General features: G+C 66.9%; 4 protein-coding genes across 4 annotated transcripts in view; 1 reads left to right on the top strand and 3 right to left on the bottom strand.

Annotated features, from left to right (window-relative positions):
* EMIHUDRAFT_114666 (hypothetical protein) overlaps positions 1–4,504 on the top strand; it is a gene marked incomplete at both ends in the record, with an annotated part of 8,936 nt that extends 4,432 nt beyond the window's left edge. Inside the window, one exon of the mRNA XM_005779765.1 lies at positions 3,920–4,504. Within this exon, the coding sequence (XP_005779822.1) occupies positions 3,920–4,504 (585 nt within the window). The remainder of the gene's footprint in view (positions 1–3,919) is intronic.
* Positions 4,505–6,444: 1,940 nt separating this feature from the next.
* EMIHUDRAFT_235855 (hypothetical protein) lies at positions 6,445–7,422 on the bottom strand (the record flags this gene model as incomplete). Its single annotated transcript, XM_005779764.1, has 1 exon — positions 6,445–7,422. One exon carries the CDS (start codon positions 7,420–7,422, stop codon positions 6,445–6,447), a length of 978 nt encoding a protein of 325 aa, XP_005779821.1.
* A 10,159-nt stretch (positions 7,423–17,581) lies between these two features.
* On the bottom strand, positions 17,582–17,944 carry EMIHUDRAFT_235852 (hypothetical protein; the record flags this gene model as incomplete). The annotated part of the gene is made up of 1 exon (XM_005779763.1): positions 17,582–17,944. The coding sequence occupies one exon, from the start codon at positions 17,942–17,944 to the stop codon at positions 17,582–17,584; it is 363 nt and encodes a 120-aa protein (XP_005779820.1).
* A 249-nt stretch (positions 17,945–18,193) lies between these two features.
* On the bottom strand, positions 18,194–18,415 carry EMIHUDRAFT_73352 (hypothetical protein; the record flags this gene model as incomplete). The annotated part of the gene is made up of 1 exon (XM_005779762.1): positions 18,194–18,415. A coding segment is annotated over one exon (222 nt), but the record flags the coding sequence as incomplete, so codon positions are not given.
* Between the last annotated feature and the right edge of the window lie 1,922 nt (positions 18,416–20,337).

The following is a 20,337-nucleotide window of genomic DNA, read 5'->3' as shown; positions in this document are numbered from 1 at the left end:
CGCGAAAACATGCGCACTCTCCCAATCCAAACAGCGGTTCCGGACCCAGACAGCAAGCAGCACGAGCCACGAAAAAGGTCGGAGCCGAGGCAAAGACTCTCACCGCGGCTCCGGCCTACTCCGTCTCGCGCGCGATGGCGAAGCCCAAGACGCAGTGGCCAAAGTCGAGCGCCGCGATGCCGTTCGTGGCTCCAGCCGAGTCGAGGTGGTACCGCTCGTGGATCTCGTAGAGCGAGAGGACGAGGAGCGCCGCCCGCGCGCGCGCCGCCGCGGGGAAGAGCGAGTGGCTTGCCGGCGACCACGGCGACGCCGCCCGCCGGACCAGCGCCGCCGCCTCGCCCTCGCCGCCCGCGGCACGCCGCAGCGGCGTCGGCTCGCCCTCGTGCAAGCTTGCGCCGCTGCGCAGGAGGGAGGTGGCGCGGGCGGCGGTGAGGGTCTCAAGGTGCGCGAGCGGCGTCCAGCCGCGGCTGGCGACCAGCCAGGCGGCGAGGTCGGCGTGGCCTTCTTCGGTTGCAACCTCCTCGGGCGTGCCGAAGGGCGTAGCGGCGCGGGAGGCGCCGTAGGAGGAGAGGAGCTTGGCGACCTCGAGGTGGCCGTCCTGGCACGCCGCGAACAGCGGCGTGGCGCCTTGCTCATCGGCCTGGTCGATCGCCGCGCCAGTCTCGAGGAGCAGCCGAACGCACTCGACGTGGCCGTTCTGGCTCGCCACGAGCAGCGGTGTGGCGCCGTCGTTGCAGGCTTGGTTGATCGCCGCGCTGGCCTCGAGGAGCAGCTGGGCGCACTCGAGGTGCCCGTTCTGGCTCGCAACGAACAGCGGCGTGGCGCCACTGACATGGGCTTGGTCGATCGCTGCGCCAGCCTCGAGAAGCAGCCGGGCGATCTCCGGGTGGTTGTTCTGGCACGCCATGAACAGCGGCGTGACGCCGTCCTTGTCGGTTTGGTTGATGTCAGCGCCAGCGTCGCGCAGCAGCTGGGCGCACTCGAGGTGGCCCTTCTGGCACGCGACGTACAGCGGCGTGAAGCCTTCAGCGTCTGCTTGGTTCACCGCCGCGCCTGCCTCGAGGAGCAGCTGGACGCATTCAATCTTGCTGTTGAAGCTCGCAGCGCTCAGCGGCGTGGCGCCGTTCGCCGCGGCTTGGCTGACCGCCGCGCCGACCTCGAGGAGCAGCCGAATGCACTCGACGTGGCCCTGCTGGCACGCGACGAGCAGCGGCGTGGCGCCGTTCGCCGCGGCTTGGCTGACCGCCGCGCCAACCTCGAGGAGCAGCCGCACGCACTCGAGCTGGCCCTGCTGGCTCGCCATGAACAGCGGCGTGGCGCCTTCCGCGTCTGCTTGGTTGACCGCCGCGCTCGCCTCGAGAAGCAGCCGGACGCATTCGATCTCGCCGTTGAAGCTCGCAGCGCTCAGCGGCGTGACGCCGTCGTCCATGGGATGCTCTATCGCCGCGCCCGCCTCGAGAAGCAGCTGGGCGCACTCGAGCTGCCCCGTCTCGCACGCGATGAACAGCGGCGTGACGCCGCCGTCAGCAGCTCGGTTGACCGCTGCGCTCGCCTCGAGGAGCAGCTGGGCGCACTCGAGGTGCCCGTTCTGGCTCGCAACGAACAGCGGCGTGGCGCCACTGACATGGGCTTGGTCGATCGCTGCGCCAGCCTCGAGAAGCAGCCGGGCGATCTCCGGGTGGTTGTTCTGGCACGCCATGAACAGCGGCGTGACGCCGTCCTTGTCGGTTTGGTTGATGTCAGCGCCAGCGTCGCGCAGCAGCTGGGCGCACTCGAGGTGGCCCTTCTGGCACGCGACGTACAGCGGCGTGAAGCCTTCAGCGTCTGCTTGGTTCACCGCCGCGCCTGCCTCGAGGAGCAGCTGGACGCATTCAATCTTGCTGTTGAAGCTCGCAGCGCTCAGCGGCGTGGTGCCGTCGTTGCAGGCTCGGTCGACTGCCGCGCCGACCTCGAGGAGCAGCCGAACGCACTCGACGTGGCCCTGCTGGCACGCGACGAGCAGCGGCGTGGCGCCGTTCGCCGCGGCTTGGCTGACCGCCGCGCCAACCTCGAGGAGCAGCCGAACGCACTCGACGTGGCCCTGCTGGCACGCGACGAGCAGCGGCGTGGCGCCGTTCGCCGCGGCTTGGCTGACCGCCGCGCCAACCTCGAGGAGCAGCCGCACGCACTCGAGCTGGCCCTGCTGGCTCGCCATGAACAGCGGCGTGGCGCCTTCCGCGTCTGCTTGGTTGACCGCCGCGCTCGCCTCGAGAAGCAGCCGGACGCATTCGATCTCGCCGTTGAAGCTCGCAGCGCTCAGCGGCGTGACGCCGTCGTCCATGGGATGCTCTATCGCCGCGCCCGCCTCGAGAAGCAGCTGGGCGCACTCGAGCTGCCCCGTCTCGCACGCGATGAACAGCGGCGTGACGCCGCCGTCAGCAGCTCGGTTGACCGCTGCGCTCGCCTCGAGGAGCAGCCTGGCGCAGTCGACGTGGCCCCCCTCGCTCGCGAGGAGGAGCGCGGTGGCGCCGCCGCTGTCAGCCGCCCTGACGCTCGCGCCGCCCTCGATCAGCAGCCGCACCGCCTCGGCCTGCCCGTGCCGAGCGGCCCAGGTCAGCAGCGTGTCCTGCGTGCCGGTGTCGTGCCGCGCGTCGAGCTGGGCCGCGAGCGACGTGCCGCACGTCCCCTGCCCGGAGAGGAAGGCGCGCAGCGAGGCCAGGTCGCCCCGAGCCAGGTCGGCGAGGCGGGTTGGGCTGCAGGCGCTCATCTACACACAGTCGCTCATGCCGTCAGAAAGAAAAAAAACTTCGAGGAAGATTTTTTGAGAAATTTTTCTTCTTTCTGGCGGCATGAGCGGCGCCCTCCCAACCCGCCTCGCCGACCTGGCTCGGGGCGACCTGGCCTGGCTGCGCGCCTTCCTCTCCGGGCAGGGGACGCGCGGCACGTCGCTCGCGGCCCAGCTCGACGCGCGGCACGACACCGAGAGGCAGGACACGCTGCTGACCTGGGCCGCTCGGCACGGGCAGGCCGAGGCGGCGCGGCTGCTGCTCGACAGCGGCGCGAGCGTCGGGGCGACGAATGGCGGCGGCGCCACGCCGCTGTATATCGCGTGCGTGAAGGGCCACCTCGAGATCGCTCGGCTGCTTCTCGAGGCTGGTGCAGCGGTCAGCCAAGCCAAGCAGAACGGCGCCACGCCGCTGTTTATTGCGTGCGTGAAGGGCCACCTCGAGATCGCTCGGCTGCTTCTCGAGGCTGGTGCAGCGGTCAGCCAAGCCAAGCAGAACGGCGCCACGCCGCTGTACATTGCGAGCCAGTACGGCCACCTCGAGATCGCCCGGCTGCTCCTCGAGGCTGGCGCTGCGGTCACCCAAGCCGCGGCGAATGGCACCACGCCGCTGTACATTGCGAGCCAGAACAACCACCCCGAGGTCGCCCGGCTGCTTCTCGAGGCGAGCGCGGCGGTCAACCAGGCCCAGGAGAACGGCACCACGCCGCTGTACATCGCGTGCCAGAAGGGCCACCTCGAGATCGCCCGGCTGCTGCGCGACGCTGGCGCGGCGGTCAACCAAGCCCCGCAGAATGGCGCCACGCCGCTGAGCATCGCGTGTCAGCTTGGCCACCTCGAGACCGCCCGGCTGCTCCTCGAGGCCAGCGCGGCGGTCAACCGAGCTACAGTGGATGGCGCCACGCCGCTGGTCGTTGCGTGCCACCAAGGCCACCTCGAGGTCGCCAAGCTCCTCTCCTCCTACGGCGCCTCCCGCGCCGCTACGCCCTTCGGCACGCCCGAGGAGGTTGCAAACGGTGAAGGCCACGCCGACCTCGCCGCCTGGCTCGTCGCCAGCCGCGGCTGGACGCCGCTCCAGCATCTCGAGGCGTGCCCGAGACTAGCGGCCGAAGGCGTGAGCGCATTCTCACGCGTATTGCCCCTCTTCCGCAGCAGGCGCTCACCGTCGAGCGGGCGCGGGCGCTGCTGCGCGGCGGCGCGGCCTCTTCGGCCGGCGAGCCTTCTGCCCTCGAGCGGGCGCGCGTCCTCTGCTCGTGGAGCGAGTCGGATCCGACCGCTGCGGCTGCCGGCTCCACCGTCGCGATCCACTCTCTCGTCTCGCGGCCCTCGATGAACGGCAAGGTCGGCGTCGTCGTCTCCGCAAGCGCTTCGACGGCCCGCTTCGGTGTGCGCGTGGCGGGCGAGGCCAAGGCACTCGCACTGAGGCGCGCACTGCAATGGCCTCTCCCCGACTCGCCGGATCCTCTCTTTGACACACCTCTGCCCTCCCTCAGGCCGGCCAACCTGCAGCCAGCGGCCGAGGCGGTGGAGGTGGGCAGGCTGGTCCTCAAGGCGGAGGAGTGGTCGCCGCAGTCGCACGAGCTCTTCCCAGAGGCGGCTCGCAAGCGGGCGGTCGAGGTGATGCGGCTGGGCTACCTGATCGCGTGGGACGAGGAGCGCTTCGACAGCCGCGAGGGAGCGGCTCCAGAGCTGGCGGACGTCTGGCGCGGCTTTGTGTTGCCAAGGGCGGTGGTGCGATGACTGCACAAGCCACAACGGTCGTGTGTTTTCTTTTTCTTCGTGGCTGATCTTGGCTGTGTGGACACTCGCTCCTCTCTGTCGGTCCGCGCCCCACGCGGATCGCGGTGGACGTTGCTCTCTCGCCCCGCGGCCCCGCCCTCACTGGCCCTCAGTCACTTGTGCTGCGGCTTGTGTGAGCGACTCTGCTCGGCGACTGCCGGCACACTGATCACTGTGAGACCATGGGTGTGAGGCTAAACCACGCTACCAGCGCTTGGTTACATCGGCCCTGAGGTCAGATCCATCTACTCTGTTGATGACAAGACTTGTCTACACTGGCTGGAGTTAGGCGGCTCCGGTGGTGTGCCGGTGTGTGTGCCAGTCCGCGCCAGTCTGCGCCCTTGTCGTGCCAGTGTGCTGTGAGAGAGGTTAGGTTAGGTTAGGTAGGAAGGTGAAGAACAGCCAGGCTCGGACTGGACACCAACGCGTCTGGATGGACGCTAGACAGATGATGACGACACGCACGAGCGACACATAGACACAAACAAGCTCACAAGACACACAGCCAGCTGGCTGCCACACACCCTGAGTTGGCGTACACATAACTCAGGGCCACATCCTCCCTGTCGCCCCCCCCCAGCACCCACGGTGCCAAGGACACAAACAAGGGCACAACAACACAAGTCACAACAGACCACAGGTCACAGGAAGTAACATGTGAGACTAGAGCAGGCTTGCTCCGTCTCTATAGCAATCTCGTCGCCGGCCGCAACGCAGGGTAGACAAGGAAAGAAAGAAAGAAAGAAAACAGACACCCCAAGGGAGGGACTTGGAGCACTTGGAGTGCAATCATCAGACTTCTCGATCTCTTCACGCGAAGGACCTCAGCGAAAACGCATCGAACCAAGCCATGTGATGTCCGGGTCCATCTCAATCCGCTCGCCCAATCCGCTCGACGAGACCGCCTCCCTCCCTCCTCGACTTCCTCCCTCGCAACGAGCCGCGGCAGCGAGCAAAGCGAGGCCAGCGGCGCTCATCGGGTCGGCGCGTTGAGCAGGCCGACACGCTCGTCGAGGCTACCGAGGAGAATAAGCTTAAGACCGTCCCGGCGCCAGCTCGAAGTTTTACCGAGCCGCTCGCTTGATCGCGTCCAGCACCCTGAATCGCTCGACAATGATGACAAACGATTGGCAACGATGACGCGCCATTGCCTGACCCCTCGTGGGAGCAGTGGCGTCGAGGTTAAGGGCGCGGCGCGGCGCGGGCCGGTCCGTTGATGGCTGCGCCGCGTGCACATGCCCGATCCCCAACGTGAGTCTCGTGTGGCGTCTCACATTTTTCCAATGTCGATACACAGTCGCGTCTCTTTATTTTGTTGTGAGCACACCATTCGGCCCGGAGGGCGGGGGCGGGGGGTCAGGTAGGGCTGGCGTGGGGGGCCTCAGGTAAAGGTAAACCTGTCTCAGACCGCCGGAGGTAGAGGTAAACGGAGCCCAGGTGAGGGCAGGTAAACGTACCCGTGAACGTTCACGAGGTGGTGGTACGAGGGACGCACAAGGCTGCGAGAGCGCTTCGCCATGGACCAGGCGTCACCGCCGCTTGCCGACGGCTGGATTGAGGCGACGGCGCCGGAGACGCGAGCACGAGCACGCAGGAGACGCGCTGGCAGCGGCCCGAACCAGCGCCGCCGCCGCCTCCGCCACCGCCGCTCCCGCCGCCGCCGCGTCTCCCAAGCAGCTGGCAGGCGCTCAAGGCCCCTGATGGCCGCACTTACTACGGCAATTCCATCACCGGCGAGACCAGCTGGGAACCACCTCAGCCTCAGCTGCAGCCGCCGCCGCCGCCGCCGCCGCTTCCACCGCCGCCGCCGCCGCTTCCACCGCCACCGCAGCCGCCAGGTGCCGCCGCCGCAGGCACCGCCGCCGCCACCGCTGCGCCACCCGCCGCCACCACCACGACCATCACGGTCTTTTTGGTCGGTGCTCCGAGGGCTTCTCAAAAGCCGACTTCCACGGCAGGCCGGGCCAGTCGGACCCGCTGCCCCTGGGGAATGACAGCTTCTTCCAGCCCAAGCTGATCCGCGTGGCCGTCGACGGCTTGGTGCGGCCGACCCGCGCATCGTTTGAGTCCTCGATCGCGTCCGGGCTGAGGCTGGGCAATACGGTCATGCTGCGGTACAGCTTGGTGCTGTCCGGCGCGCAGGTCATCACGCCGATCGCGGATGACGACGCGATCGTCACGTACCTCGAGCAGCCGCTTTTGGAGGCCAGAGACTGTACGATGACCGCCAGCACGGATGTGTTGAGCTTGCTGGCAATTTCTGGCGCGGAGCCATCGCTAATTTTTGCTTCGAGCTCCTCGTAGGTGATTGGGCCCAAGGCACTCCCAACCAGCTGCAGCCGCGCAGTGTCAACCTCGAGGTTGGGCGCACATGCACCCGCGTCGGACGAGGCCGTCACAAGGAAAACCTTTGAGACGTCCGTCTCGATGCAGAGAGCGCCGGTGGCGTCGAGGGCGAGCTGTGCACGGAGAACATCGGGCAGGGAGGTGCCGTAATCAACTCGCTCCATCGACTGCTTCACTGTGTCGTAAGAGAATCCAGCGAGGTTGGTCACCTCGTGAAAGCTGGCGGGGTTGACGTAGCACGAGCTCCAATCGCTGCCCTGACCGTGCATGCCCGGGCCAATCAGCAGATGATTGATTGCACGACCGCCGCGCATCATGAGCTGCCGTTGCCAGGCCAGCAGCGTGGGCAGCTCATCACTCGTTGGCGAGCGGCCGATGGAGCCCAGCATTGCAGACCGCATGAGCTGTACGAGAAGGTGGTTATCGGGAAGGGCACCCGTCTCGCGCTGCAGCCAATAGATGCCGGCCTCATCCGGCAATGTACTGAGATCCAGATCAAGAGCAACGACCCCATCTGGGGTTGGCAGTGCCATGGCGCTTGGGCTTGTGAGTGCAAGCCTCTTTGATAGCGCGGCCCGAGTCGAGCGCTCGCCGAAGCACCGAAACGTGCGCTGCCGTTCTGTTTTTTTCTAGTATGTAATAAAGTTACAGATACGAGATAGCTGCGAGATCACTCGAGATCACCGCTGTGGAGATCACCGCACAGGTAAATCACGGCTACGTCGCTCAGAGGTAGAGGTAAAGGGCCCGCGGCTGCCCAGAGGTAAAGGTAAGAGGGCCGCAGGCCCTCAGAGGTAGAGGTAACCTAGACCCCTCCTACCCGGCCCTCCGGGCCGACACCATCGCATATTACTTTTTGGTGCTCGCTATTGTATCGGCACAGCACCTATACGTTTTGGCTTCGACGCGGCGCGCGGCTCTACTATCCGCTGCAGCAACAAATCGCCATATATCCGCTACCCGAGCGCGTGGACGGCAGCGCGCGCGGCGCGGCACCGGCACGACGCGGCAGAGCGGGCACTACTCGTCGTCGCGCTTGCGCTTGCGGCCCGGCTCCTCCTCCGACGGCTCGATGCCCGCGCAGTGCATGTTGAACTTGACGAGGGCCTCGGGCGGGAGCGCCGCAAACTCGGCGCGCTTGACAACTGCGCGGGGAGGGGGGGGGGGGGGTGCGACTCGTGTGCGGGCGGGCTGTGATCCGTCCTGCGTTGGCCCTCTCCCTCACCTTGCGCCATGTTTGCCTTCATGAAGGCGAGGCAGTTGCGCTCGAGCTCGGTGGCGCCGTACACGTGCGCGAGGCTGAGGAGCGAGCACGCCATCTCGCAGGACAGCTTGTCGCACAGCTGCCCCTCCGCCCAGCGCAGCAGCCGCAGCACGCCGTACTTGTGCGCGGCGGCGAGGACCGCCTGCAGCTGCGCGATGCTCTGCTGCGCGTCCTACGTCGCGCGTGCGCCAAGTGAGTACGGTCTGCCGCCGTGTGCCGGAACGCCTCCTTGCGAGGGGTGGCTCGAACACACGCAGGCCAGCCTTCCGCATCTGTACTTCCGCATCTGTACTTCCGCATCTGTACTTCCGCATCTAGGCTGCGTCTCCTCCGGCGCGCAGCTGATCGGGGCGGCGGAGCTCGAGCCGGCGGAGCTCGAGGCGGCGTCGCCCGCGTCGGTGCCGGCCGCGTGCGTCGCCTCCTCGCGCAGCACCTGCTCCCCCGTCAGCGGGTAGGGGTCAGCGAGCCGGCCGGCGGGTTGGGGTGAGAGTGAGCAAAGCTCGTCGCGACGCGACGTTGCCTGTCTCGCCGTCGGTCTCGGTGCGTACGTGTGTGTGTGTGTGCGTGTGTGTGTGTGTGTGTGTGTGTGTGTGCGTGTGTGTGTGTGTGTGTGTGTGTGTGTGTGTGTGTGTGTGTGTGTGTGTGTGTGTGTGTGTGTGTGTGTGTGTGTGTGTGTGTGTGTGTGTGTGTGTGTGTGTGTGTGTGTGCGTGTGTGTGTGTGTGTGTGTGTGTGTTCTCGACGGTCCGCGGGTGTGGTGCGATGGGGGGCCGAGAGGCTGTGTGTTTGTGTGAGCAGACTCCGCGCGGCACCTTTTGCACCTCGTCAAAGTCGTCCGTGTACAGAAAGTGCAGCAGCGCCTTGAGCGCGGGCGGCGGCACGTCCGTCACCTGTCCACAGCTGGGAGGCGTGAAGACGCGGCACCGCTGACGCTCGGCCGCGAGGCCCCCAGCTCTGTGGCGCCGTGAGCGTGCGCGTGGCGCTCTCGCGCATCTCGTGCGAAAAGGCGGCCGCGAAGACGTCGCTGCGCTGGCTGAGGATGTTTGTGTGCGCGCTGAAGGTGGCCGGTGCCGCCTCGCCGTAGACGGCCTCGATGGAGACGTCGGAGTGGCGCCCCTCGATGAGGAGGGAGAGGAGGTCGGCCTGCAGCGTCGAGGGCGGCACCTGTTCGCAGCAGCTGCAGTGTGTGGAGAGAGGAGAGGAGAGGAGGTGGGCCTGCAGCGTCGAGGGAGGCGCCTCGACAGAGGGCGTCTTCTGCTCGAAGGTGACGTCTGCCTTGCCCAGCCGGATCTGAGGCACCGCGCTGAGGGGGAAGGGGGGGGGGGGGGGACGTGTGTGCGCGTGCTCATGCGCGCGCACGTGTGTGTGTGTGTGTGTGTGTGTGTGTGTGTGTGTGTGTGTGTGTGTGTGCGTGCGTGCGTGCGTGCGTGCGTGCGTGCGTGCGTGTGTGCGTGCGTGCGTGCGTGCGTGCGTGCGTGCGTGCGTGCGTGCGTGCGTGCGTGCGTGCGTGCGTGCGTGCGTGCGTGCGTGTGATTTGGGAGGATGGGAAGACCTCGGGTGCGAAAAGACGACGGACTCCTCGACCTCGACCTTGAAGGTGATCGAGTCGTCGACCACCCACTCGCTGCCTACGGCGACATCGCGCGACGCCCCTCGGGATGGGGGACTGAGCTCTCAAGGTCGTCCCCCCGCCCCACTCTCTCGCTGCCGAGCAGCTCCTCAAACGTCAGCCCGAACAGCCCCTTCGCCTCCGTCTCGAGGTCTGGGCCGCCCACCTGCGAAGCGAACGGCACGAGTACGCGGGGAGACAGCGACCCCTGCCGTCTGCGCGTCCTCTCTCGAGTGCTCGTCGGAAGGCGCCGGGTGCTGCGTCTATCTGGTGCTGCATCTGATGCTGCATCGGGTCTGCATCTGATGCTGCATCGGGTCTGCATCTGATCTGCATCTGATCTGCATCTGATCCGCATCTGATCTGCATCTGATCCGCATCTGATCTGCATCTGATCCGCATCTGATCCGCATCTGATCTGCATCTGATCTGCATCTGATCCGCATCTGATCTGCATCTGATCCGCATCTGATGCTGCATCTAGGCTCGCCCACGAAGCAAGCGACGTGGTCACGCGCAGGGACGGCGACGCGCCTCGCCTGGGGGGAGGGAGGTGTGGGGAGGTGTGGGGAGGTGTGGGGAGGTGTGGGGAGGTGCGGGGAGGTGTGGGGAGATAGGGATGGCGACGCTGGCCCACAGAAGGCCATCTCGGGCCATCTCGGGCCATCTCGGGCAACCTCGCCTCGCCCCACGGCCGAAAGTCTCCGCGCGCGTCCCGCACGAAGAAGCGGTAGCAGAGGTTCGTCCCGAAGCTGTCTGCGCCGCGCACGAGCGCGAGCGTTCCACGGAGATTCTCGTCAAAGAAGAGAAAGTCGCGAAACTTGTCTGCAGGCGCAAGAGGCAGAGGCAAGAGGAGTCGGGGCGTGGGGCAGGGCGGCCGAGGGAGGGGGCGCGGTGGGCGGGCGGGTCCTCACAGATGTCCCAGTCGGAGGACTCGTCGCAGACGTTTGCGTCGGCGTGGAGCAGGCTCGCGCCGCGCGGGCTGTACACGAGGACGTACTTGGAGTCCGAGTCGTTGGGATGCACGTGGAAAATGTCGCTACTGGTGCACTCGCGCCCCTCCTGAGCGAGCTGCTGCTCGAGCCAGGACAGGCCGCTCACCTCCCACACAAAGTCGCGCTTCACGACGTTGCTCGCGTACGACGTCGTCGTCTTGGCAAGGGCGCCGGGAGTCGGCTGCGGCTTGGGCTTGGCGAACGTCGACTCCTCGCTCGGAAGCGCGCCCGCCTCGTCCCGGTCGATGCTGCGGCGGCGGCGCTGCCTGCTGTAGAGGACGGCCCCGAGGTGGCTCGAGCGAGTCTCCTCCACGTCCAGCTGCCGCCGCAGCCGCTGCCGCTCCTCGGCCTCGCCGATTTCGCGGAGCGCGTCCTCCCCCTGGGCGGTGAGAGTCGCTTGCAAGGCGCGCTGCTCCTCGATCCTCGCACGCAGCTGCTCGGCGGTGAGGCCGTCCCCCGCGTCCATCGCTCGCGGAAAGTGGTTCCGAGAGAGGAGCCTAGAAGAGCTGGAGGATTCAGCTATCGTTGCGGTGGGTAGGAACGCGGTGGGTAAACGAAAGTACCGTATTCGGTACTATCAAGAAAGACACCGTAAAAGTCGCCGCGGCAGTCCACGACGAGCCAGCCAGCTGCCGGCTCGCACGGCAGCCTCTTCCTATGGACCAGCCTCGACTTCCATACAGTCAACATTTTGTCGCTGCGTGCTCGTGGTGAGCTGTGGCGGCGGTCTCGTCGAGAGCGTTTTGGCCGCCCGGCGGGTGTGAGAATGTATACTGTGTACGTCACATCGGTCTTGATAACAAGCACGGTCGATCCGTCGATTCAGTCGTTGCGGTGGCGGGTAGACGGTAGTGGTACAACTCTTGCTGCCGGCTGTAAGAGAAACCGCAGTGAGCGGACCGCCACTGCTGTACAAGACTCTAAAAGTCCGTCGACCTAAATAAAAGACGCCGCGGACAAAGGAAGGCGGACGCCGAAATTCCACACATGACTGTGAACACATCCACAGTCTACTAAGAGCATAGCCGTCTACTTAGAAGCACCAAAAGGGCTCGCCGCTGGCCTCGCCTCTCCTCCCCTTCGCGCCACGCTAGGTCGTAGGCCGTCTATCAGTCGCGTCGCTTCCTCATTCGCCCTTCTCACCGTTCGCCCTTCTCATCACCGCCCCGGCGCCCACTCCTCGACCTTCTTGGGCAGCAGCTGGTTCGACAGGTCCTCCCCGTGGCCTAGGCAGCCGGCCTCGCCCTTGCCCCAGGTAAAGACGGCGCCGTCGGCGGTGACGGCGAGGCTGTGCATGGCCTCAGTCGAGACAGCGACAACGCGCGGCCCAGCCAAGGCCTCGATCTTCTTGGGCAGCAGCTGGTTCTGCTCGTCGCCGTGGCCCAAACGGCCTTCCCCGCCCCAGCCCCAGCTCCAGACGGCGCCGTCGGCGGTGAGGGCGAGGCTGTGGGTGTCTCCTGCCGACACAGCGATGGCACGCTTGCCAGCAAAGCCCTCGACCTTCTCGGGCAGCAGCTGGTGCTGCGCGTCGCCGTGGCCCTGCTGGCCAAAGTATCCCCAGCCCCAGCTCCAGACGGCGCCGTCGGCGGTGAGGGCGAGGCTGTGAGTCCTTCCAGCCGAAACAGCGACGACGCGCTGGTCCGCCAACGCCTCGATCTTCTTCGGCAGCAGTTGCTCCTGCGGGTCGCCGTGGCCCAACCGGCCTCCAAAGCCCCAGCTCCAGACAGCGCCGTCGGCGGTGATGGCGAAGCTGTGCATGCCTCCAGCCGACACAGCGACGACGCGGTGCCCCCCCAAGGCCTCGACCTTCTTCGGCAGCAGCTGGTCCTGCTCGTCGCCATGGCCCAGCTGGCCAGAGGCTCCCCAGCCCCAGCTCCAGACGGAGCCGTCGGCAGTGATGGCGAGGCTGTGGAATCCTCCCGCCTTCACGGAGGCGAGGCGCTGGCCAGCCAAGGCCTCAACCTTCTTCGGCAGCAGCTGGCTCTGCTCGTAGGGGCCCAGCCGGCCCCAGCTCCAGACGGCGCCGTCGGCGGTGCGGGTGAGGCTGTGGTAGGTTGCAGCATACACGCTCACGGCACGCTCGCCGCCCAGCGAGGAGGAGAGGCGCGTCGGCGTGTTGAGCCGCGTCACGCTCTCGCCGTGGCCGAGGAGGCCTGGGGCCCCCTCACTGCCGCACGACGAGAGCCGCCCCTCGCCGTCGATGAGGACGCTGTGCCGTTGGCCTCCCGCCGCCCTCGCCGGCGGGTTGGCCTCGCGAAGCAGCGCAGAATAGCAAAGCCACCGCACGGCGCAGCCCTCGCCCTCTGGCTGCGCCGGCACCTCGAAGCCGCGCTCTTGCGCCCACAAGCGGATGCCCTGCTCCGCAAGCGAGGCGTGGAAGAGGAGCGAGACGGCCGCGACGCGAGCGATGTCGACGGGGCTGTCGCAGCGAGAGAGGGCGCGCTCGAGGAGCTCCCTGGGGAGGTCGAGGAGGTGGGCGGGCGGCGGCGCGTCCGGCGAGGGAGCGGCGGCGGAGGCGGCGAGGCGGCGCGGCGGGGTGGACATATTGCAATATGTGTGTGTCGCGAGAAAAAGAATTTTAGGACGGCATGTGAGGTTACCGACTGAGAGAGAGAGAGAGAGAGAGAGAGAGAGAGAGAGAGAGAGCAGTAGGTGGGCGAGCTTCAGGCACGCTCATCTCGATCGTCAAGACGTTGCTACGCGCGGTCTTCCGCGGGGGGAGCTGCGTCGACGGGTGCGGGACCGCGGCGCAGCCAGTGCCGCGGCGAGGCCTCCGGCTGTTTGCGGCGGGCGGCTTGCTGCTCGCTGCGATGGCGAAAAACTCGTCTCGCCACACGCCAAGGGCTTATGCTCTGGCGAGACGTGAGGCGCATGCGCCCAGGAGGGGGGGGCGCATGCGTAACGACACTGCTAGAGATGCCTTTCGGGGCCCAGAGATAAAACTTCTGTGATGCCATGCGTGACCTAGTAGTGTCCCCAGCTATGGGCGTGTCCACGTTGGAGCCAGGTGTGGTGTGGGCGCGAGAATAGCTCCGCCGTTCATGGAGGCAACCGATGCGAGTCGACTGGTGTGTGTCGTCGTGGTTTCGTATCAAGAATTCTCTCTCTCTCACCGACTGAGACTGCGAAGAGAGATAGGAAGAGGCAGACTCCCTAGGGTGGGCGACGGCTAGCACCACACTCCTCTCCTTAAAATCCCTGTGTGGTGGCGGCGTGCCGTCCTCCCATCCCTCCCTTGGGTTGTCTGTTTTCTTTCTTTCTTTCTTTTACCGACTGCACTCCAAGTGCTCCAAGTACAACTAAGCTCCCTCGCACAACACTGGGCACGGGACTGGCGCGCACTGGCACTAACACAGGTACACCACGGAGAAAAAGAATTTTAGAACCCGAAGCTCCCTCGCACGATTCTAACACCCTGCTAAGTGCCTCGCCGTCCTCGCGGGAGTCGCTTAGGCGGCTCCAGTGGTGTACGTGTTTAGTGCCAGTGCGCGCCAGTCCCGTGCCCAGTGTTGTGCGAGGGAGTTTTGTTGTAAAATTCTAACACCCTCCCACAGACGCCGTTGGACCGCCTTGCTTTTGATCGGGTGCGCGCCTCCACCCTGCCCGTGGCGCCGACGGTAGTAGCGAGTAGGCTGCGGGTCGATCGCGCCCTGCGGGCCGCCGGTCCCCGGGAGCAACAACTGAGAAGCGCGCGGTATGAGACCGTACGGCGGCTGCACGAGAGTGCGCGCGCGGGCACCCAGATCAAGAGCAAGGCCAGCCTGCCAGCGCGGCAGCGCGGGTGGACGCAGCAGCCGACGGGCGCCGCGCGCGTCAGCGGAGCGGCGCGTCAGCGGAGCAGCGCGCAAAAGGGCAACACGGGGCGCCGCATGCGACAAGAAGACGAGACGACGAGACGACGAGAGGAAGAGAGGAAGAGAGGCCCGAGGAGGCCCCCCCCTCCCCCCCCGGTTCGAACCGCAAGCAAGGGCCTAGCGCACCTCGCTCTCCCTTTTCTCCCGAAGGTGCTTTTCGAGAGAGTACGATCGTCTGTCTGGGCAGTAAAAGCTAAAACACTGTGTGTTAGGTCAGGTTGTGGTGGGGGGGGGTGGGGGGGGGGTCGGCGATTGATTTTTTTCGATGTCCGTGAGCCAAACTTGCGCGTGACAGCCTCGACCCGCCCCAGAGACGTTTTCGTCCTTCTCGTCCTTCTCGCCGTCGGCCGAGGCGCACAGCCTGGTCATTCACCGCCGTCTCAACCTCACCATCAGGCCCGAGGGGCACACGGCCTCCTCTCGTCGATTCGCTGACTGCACGGCCGGCGTCCAGCACCCAAGCCGCCAGGTCTGCTGCAACGCTACGTGCGGGCTGTGCGGCGGACACGGCTGCTCCAGTCGCCTCGGCGGGCCACGCCAGTGCTGCATGCCCGCTATTTTGCGTACGGGTCGGGTCTGCGAATCACGGGCGGACGTGGCCTGCATCCTGCACGAGCACCCCAGCTATCCTGCACGAGCACGTCGAAGGTCGGCCCCGGCGCGAGCGATCAAGGCGGCACCGGCGCCTTTGAGGCAAGCCAGGGACGAAGCCAACATCTCTAGGCTTCTCGATGCTCTCTCGGCGCAGCATTACCGCTCCCAGTGGCATCCCATGAAAACCGAAGCGGCCGCTCTTCTCAAGGACCTACGCCTCGGCCCTTCCAAAGCGAGCCGCAGCTCATCGAAGCCCATCGTGATCCACGTTTCTAGCGACGGGGTGCCCGATCTGGAGCACGCGCACGGCACTCATGGTGGTGCCAGCGGCGCAATGTATGCCGCGGCGGTGCGAGCTCTGAGTGGCGAGCTGGCCGGTGGGCGTGTGCCTGTGCTCGTGCTCGCCACCAACTACTCGGCGCATCGAGCTGCTGTGCGGCGAGGACTCGCTGCGCTGCGGGTTCGGACGCAGCTGACCGTGCAATCGAACGACGACCCTCTCGACGACGTGCGCGCGCTCCTCGCAGCCCCGCGCGTGGTGTGGGCCTCTGCGACGCGCATGAAGCTCGTGACGCTGCTGCGGACAGAGCCTTACGAGGGCGTTTGGAGCTACTGCTCGGGCCGAACCGAGGTGGCACATATCCTCTGCGGCGAGCTGTTGCCCCCCTCGAGGGCACGGCACGAGGTGCACGTGCGCGAGTTTGGCGGAAGCCAGCAGCAGAGGCACTCGCGGAAGCCAGGAGCTACGGAAAGCGGCAACGGCGGGGGCCGGCAGCATGCGCCGCCGTCGCCACCGCCGAGTAAGGCATCGGCGGTGGTGCCGCTGGAAGTGCGGTCCACAACCACCGCGCGGTGGCTCACGCACACAACGCCCGCAGTTGACTTGTCGCCGGTTAACGCATCGAACGATGAGTGGCACCTCGAGGACGCCTGCGTCGCTTACGGTAGGGGGCTTGGCATTCAAGCGAGTCGAGGCCACGAGCGCGAGTCTGTCCTCGCGCAGGCACACGCTACCACGCGGTCAATTTTGTGGCCGCTGGACTGGCCCAGCGTCACCACCGAGTACGGGCGGATGAGCCCCAGGTATGGCCACCGCCCGGCCAACGCGTGGAGGGCGCTGTACGGCGCAAGCGGCAACGTGAGCGACCGATGCACCTGGCACGAAGGCGCGGAGGACGGTGCGGCTTTCGTCGCCGCAATGACCATGGACAACTTATTCCACGCACTCCTTGCGGCCGTGCCCACCTTTGATTTCTACACTCGCGTCCTGACTCACCTTGGGCGTATGCCTCAGCTTGTGCCCCACTTCCACCTGTACTGGCCGCCCAATGCCGCGGGAATGACGGGGTGGCGTATGCTTGCGCACGCGCTCGGGGTCAACCAGGCGGAGTGGCCCGCCATTGCTGCACGGGCCGAGCAGTACACGCGCCCAGGTGAGTGCCACTGCTTTCGGCATGTTTTTGGCGGGCACGCGGAGACACCCATTGTTAGGGGCGTCATGCACAAGGGCCGGGCGAGATTTGCTGCGCGCTTGGGTGCGTTTCAGAAAGCTGTTGCAGCGGGGCTGCCCATGGAATCCGACACGCTCCCGGAACGCATACTCTTTGTGCTTCGCCATTGCAAAGCGCGCACTATATCGAACGAGGCAGTGATCACCGCGAGTATTGCGGCAAACGAGTCTCTTGCGGCACACGTGCATTTCGTCGTTTTCGACGGCCTTCCACTGGTCGAACAATTTGCCCAGGTTAGGCGCTCGATGGCAATTGCTGGCGTCCATGGACAAGCCCTCGCGTGGGCGATGATGCTACCCGAAAGTGGTGGGCGAAGTGCAGCGCTCGAGATTACCGGCGAATGGCCGTCGTTTCACAAGACCGACTACGTCTACATGAGCGAGATCAACGGCGTGCGATACTTTCGACTTAGTCAGCCCAACACCCCGGCGTGCGTGTGCACCAAGGAGCTGCGTGCCCAAGGCGGATGTGCGGGCCTCAATTTTCGCGACTGCGGCAACATCACGGCCGTGCCAGAGGAAGTGGCGAGCGCCCTCCTGCGCGTGCTGCAGCATATGCGTGGCGCAGCGCACGGCAAGGAGAAGTTTACCGAAAAGCGTGCCCTGCGCCTCCAAGAGAAGCGCACCTTGCGAGGGGCAGGACATGGCGCGAGGAATGGATCCCTGAGGGGGCTTAGGCACGTCACGCAGAATGCCTCGTGGGGCCCTGGGCACGTAGCGCAGAATGCCTCCGCGAGGTTGGTGCAGCCGCATGGGGGGCGGCGACGCAGCCCTCTGAACGCACCGTCGTCGGGATCGGCTGAAGTAAGTAAGATTCTTGAGTACGTCTAGGCTCTAGTTCCATATGGTCAGGCTGTAAGCAGCATACTCACAGCAATGCGGGTACATACGTTCTGCCCACGCCGAGGTCGGGCTCTCGGAGCGCCGGGCGGTCGGCGGCGTATCTGCGAAGGGTGGCCTCGCTGAGCGTCACCACACCGAAGCCACCGACGAAGCGCTGGCTGAGCAGCAGCCGCATCGCCACGGCGAAGAGCGGGTCCTTGAAGCGCGCCAGGCCGCCGCGCAGGGCGAGGAGGCCGAGGCGCGGCGACGCGAGGCTGAAGGCGGCGCAGTCGGAGAAGTCGTCGACGCCCTCGAGGATGCGGAGGTGCAGCTCGTGCGGCAGCTCGGCCAGCCAGTCCGTGGGCGGGGCGTCCTCCTCGGTGCGTGCGGCGCGAGGCGAGCGCGACATGTGAGGGGGGGGCGCGGGGGCCCCCGGCCCACGCCGTGCGCCGCGCAGCAGTCCCCTCCGGGCGCGTAGTCCCAGCAGACCGTCTGACGCCCCACGCCGTGCGCCGCGCAGCAGTCCCCTCCGGGCGCGTAGTCCCAGCAGACCGTCTGACGCCCCCAGACCCACCCGCGCCGGCCCCGCAAACGGGGCGGTGTGAGCCGCTGCCGCGCCGACGGCCGATGGTGGCGGGCGGCGCAAGCGCTGCGCTCTTCAGCATGTGCTCGCCTCTTCCCACTCCCGGATCTGACGGCGCACCATGTGGTTGGGGGCGAGGAAGCTGTGCACGAGCGCCTCGCCCGTCATCGGGCTCGTCGACTTGGTCGCGAGCCAGCGCTCGATCGCCGACCGCTCGTACGAATGCCCGTCCGCCGCCATCACCGGGTCGCTCATGAGCTCGGTCGTGATCGGGCAGATGAAGTCGGCCGGCGGCTCCTCCTCCCTCGGAGCCGGCGCCTCTGCGGCCGAGGACGGCCCTTGCGCCTCCGCCGCCCGCCTCCCCTCCTCCAGCTGCGCGCTCTCCTCGAGCGCCGCCGCAAGCTCCGCCTCCTCCGCCGCCGCCACCACCTCCCCCGCCGCCTCCTCCGCCGCCGCCTCGGCCTCTTGCGACGGCCCAGCGCCGCCCCCGCCGCCCTGCTTCTTCTTCTTGCCCCTCTTCTTGGCCTTCTTCTTCTCCTCGGGGCACTTCCCCGCCTCCTCCTCCGCCAGCAGCGCCGCCGCAGCCTCCTCGGCCGCCCTCTCGGCCTCCACCCTCTCGGCCGCCGCCCTCTCGGCCACTGCCCTCTCCACCTTCGCCTCAATCTCCGCTCTCTTCGCCTCCCTAACCGCCGCCTCAAGGGCGCACACGCACTCGGCGTGGCCCTTCTCCTTGGCCAGCTGCAGCGCCGTCTTGCCGCTCGCACTGCGCGCCGCAGTGTCAGCGCCCGCCCGCAGCAGGCAGAGCACGACGGCGGAGTGGCCATGGTAGCACGCGGTGTGCAGCGGCGTGAAGCCGCGGCCTGTGGCTTGGTTGACCGCCGCACTGGCCTCGAGGAGCAGCCGAACGCACTCGAGCTTGCCCTCCTGGCACGCTATGAACAGCGGCGTGGCGCCGCTGACGGTGGCTTGGTTGACCGCCGCGCTGGCCTCGAGGAGCAGCCGGACGACTTCGACCTTGTCCTCTTGGCACGCCACGAACAGCGGCGTGAAGCCGCCGTCCTCGGCTTGTTCGACCGCCGCGCCAGCAGCGAGAAGCAGCCGGGCGCACTGGAGGTGGCCCTGCTGGCACGCGATGTACAGTGGCGTGGCGCCGCTGACGGCAGCTTGGTTGACCGCCGCGCCAGCAGCGAGAAGCACCCGTGCGCACTCGAGGTGGCCCTTCAAGCACGCGATGTACAGAGGCGTGAAGCCACCGACCGCGGCTTGGTCGACCGCCGCGCTGGCCTCGAGGAGCAGCCGAACGCACTCGAGCTGGCCCTCTTGGCACGCGGCGAACAGCGCGGAGCAGCCACTGCCCGTCGTCGCCCCCACGCCCGCGCCGCTCTCCAGCAGCAGCCGCACCGCGTCGGCCTGCCCGTAACAAGCGGCCCAGGCCAGCAGCGTGTACTGGTTCGCTCCGATCCGCCGCGCGTCGAGCTCGGCCGTGAGCGCCGGGCCGCGCGTCCGAACGGCGAGGAGGGCGCGCAGCGAGCTCAGGTCGCCCTGGCGCAGCTCGGAGGGCAAGGCGGGGCTCGGCCATGTGCTGCACCGAGCGGTTTGGGGGCGCCGAGAACGCATCGCTCAGGAGTCGTGTGCCTGAAGCCCGCCCAGCAAGACGTTCCGGGCTCCTGTACCTCCTGTATCGGGGTTATGGGGGGTTTACGAGGTGTGAACGTGAACAGAGTAGCCAGATCGCTGTCGATCGTTACGGCACGCATGGGGGGCCTCCCGGACGTATGATCCTAGCCCAATAAGCGCCACGGAGCAGATTTGGATTTTTGACAGAATTAAATGCACTGCCCCCGCACGGTACTAACGATCGTAGTTTTGGGGGTGGCGCCCCTCACGGCACCACACTGACGCAGGACAGCCCGAGATTAGCCTAGCAGTGACTGGGAATCGCCTGCCGGTCGGCTTGGCATGAGCCAAGCACTTGGGTGGCCGTCAACCGAGTCCGAGCGGCGCCTGAGGTGGGTGCCACGGCGTCTGCACGAAGGCGTGGCGGGGTGAGGAGCCAGGGGTGGTGAACACCTCCCCGACGGGCGCGCGGCGCGCCGGATGGTCCGCCGAGGCCGCCGCCGCCCCGGCGGCGGCGATGGGGGCGGCGGCGCCGACCCGGCCGGCGTTTGTCGGCTCCACCTACAGAAGAGCAGCCTCTGTGGGTCGACGATACTAACTCG

The sequence above is a fragment of the Emiliania huxleyi genome (assembly GCF_000372725.1).
Source record: "Emiliania huxleyi CCMP1516 unplaced genomic scaffold EMIHUscaffold_227, whole genome shotgun sequence".
NCBI classification, from domain to species: domain Eukaryota; phylum Haptophyta; order Isochrysidales; family Noelaerhabdaceae; genus Emiliania; species Emiliania huxleyi.
The sequence above is the reverse complement of the archived record's forward strand: the minus strand, read 5'-3'. Positions and strand labels throughout refer to the sequence as shown.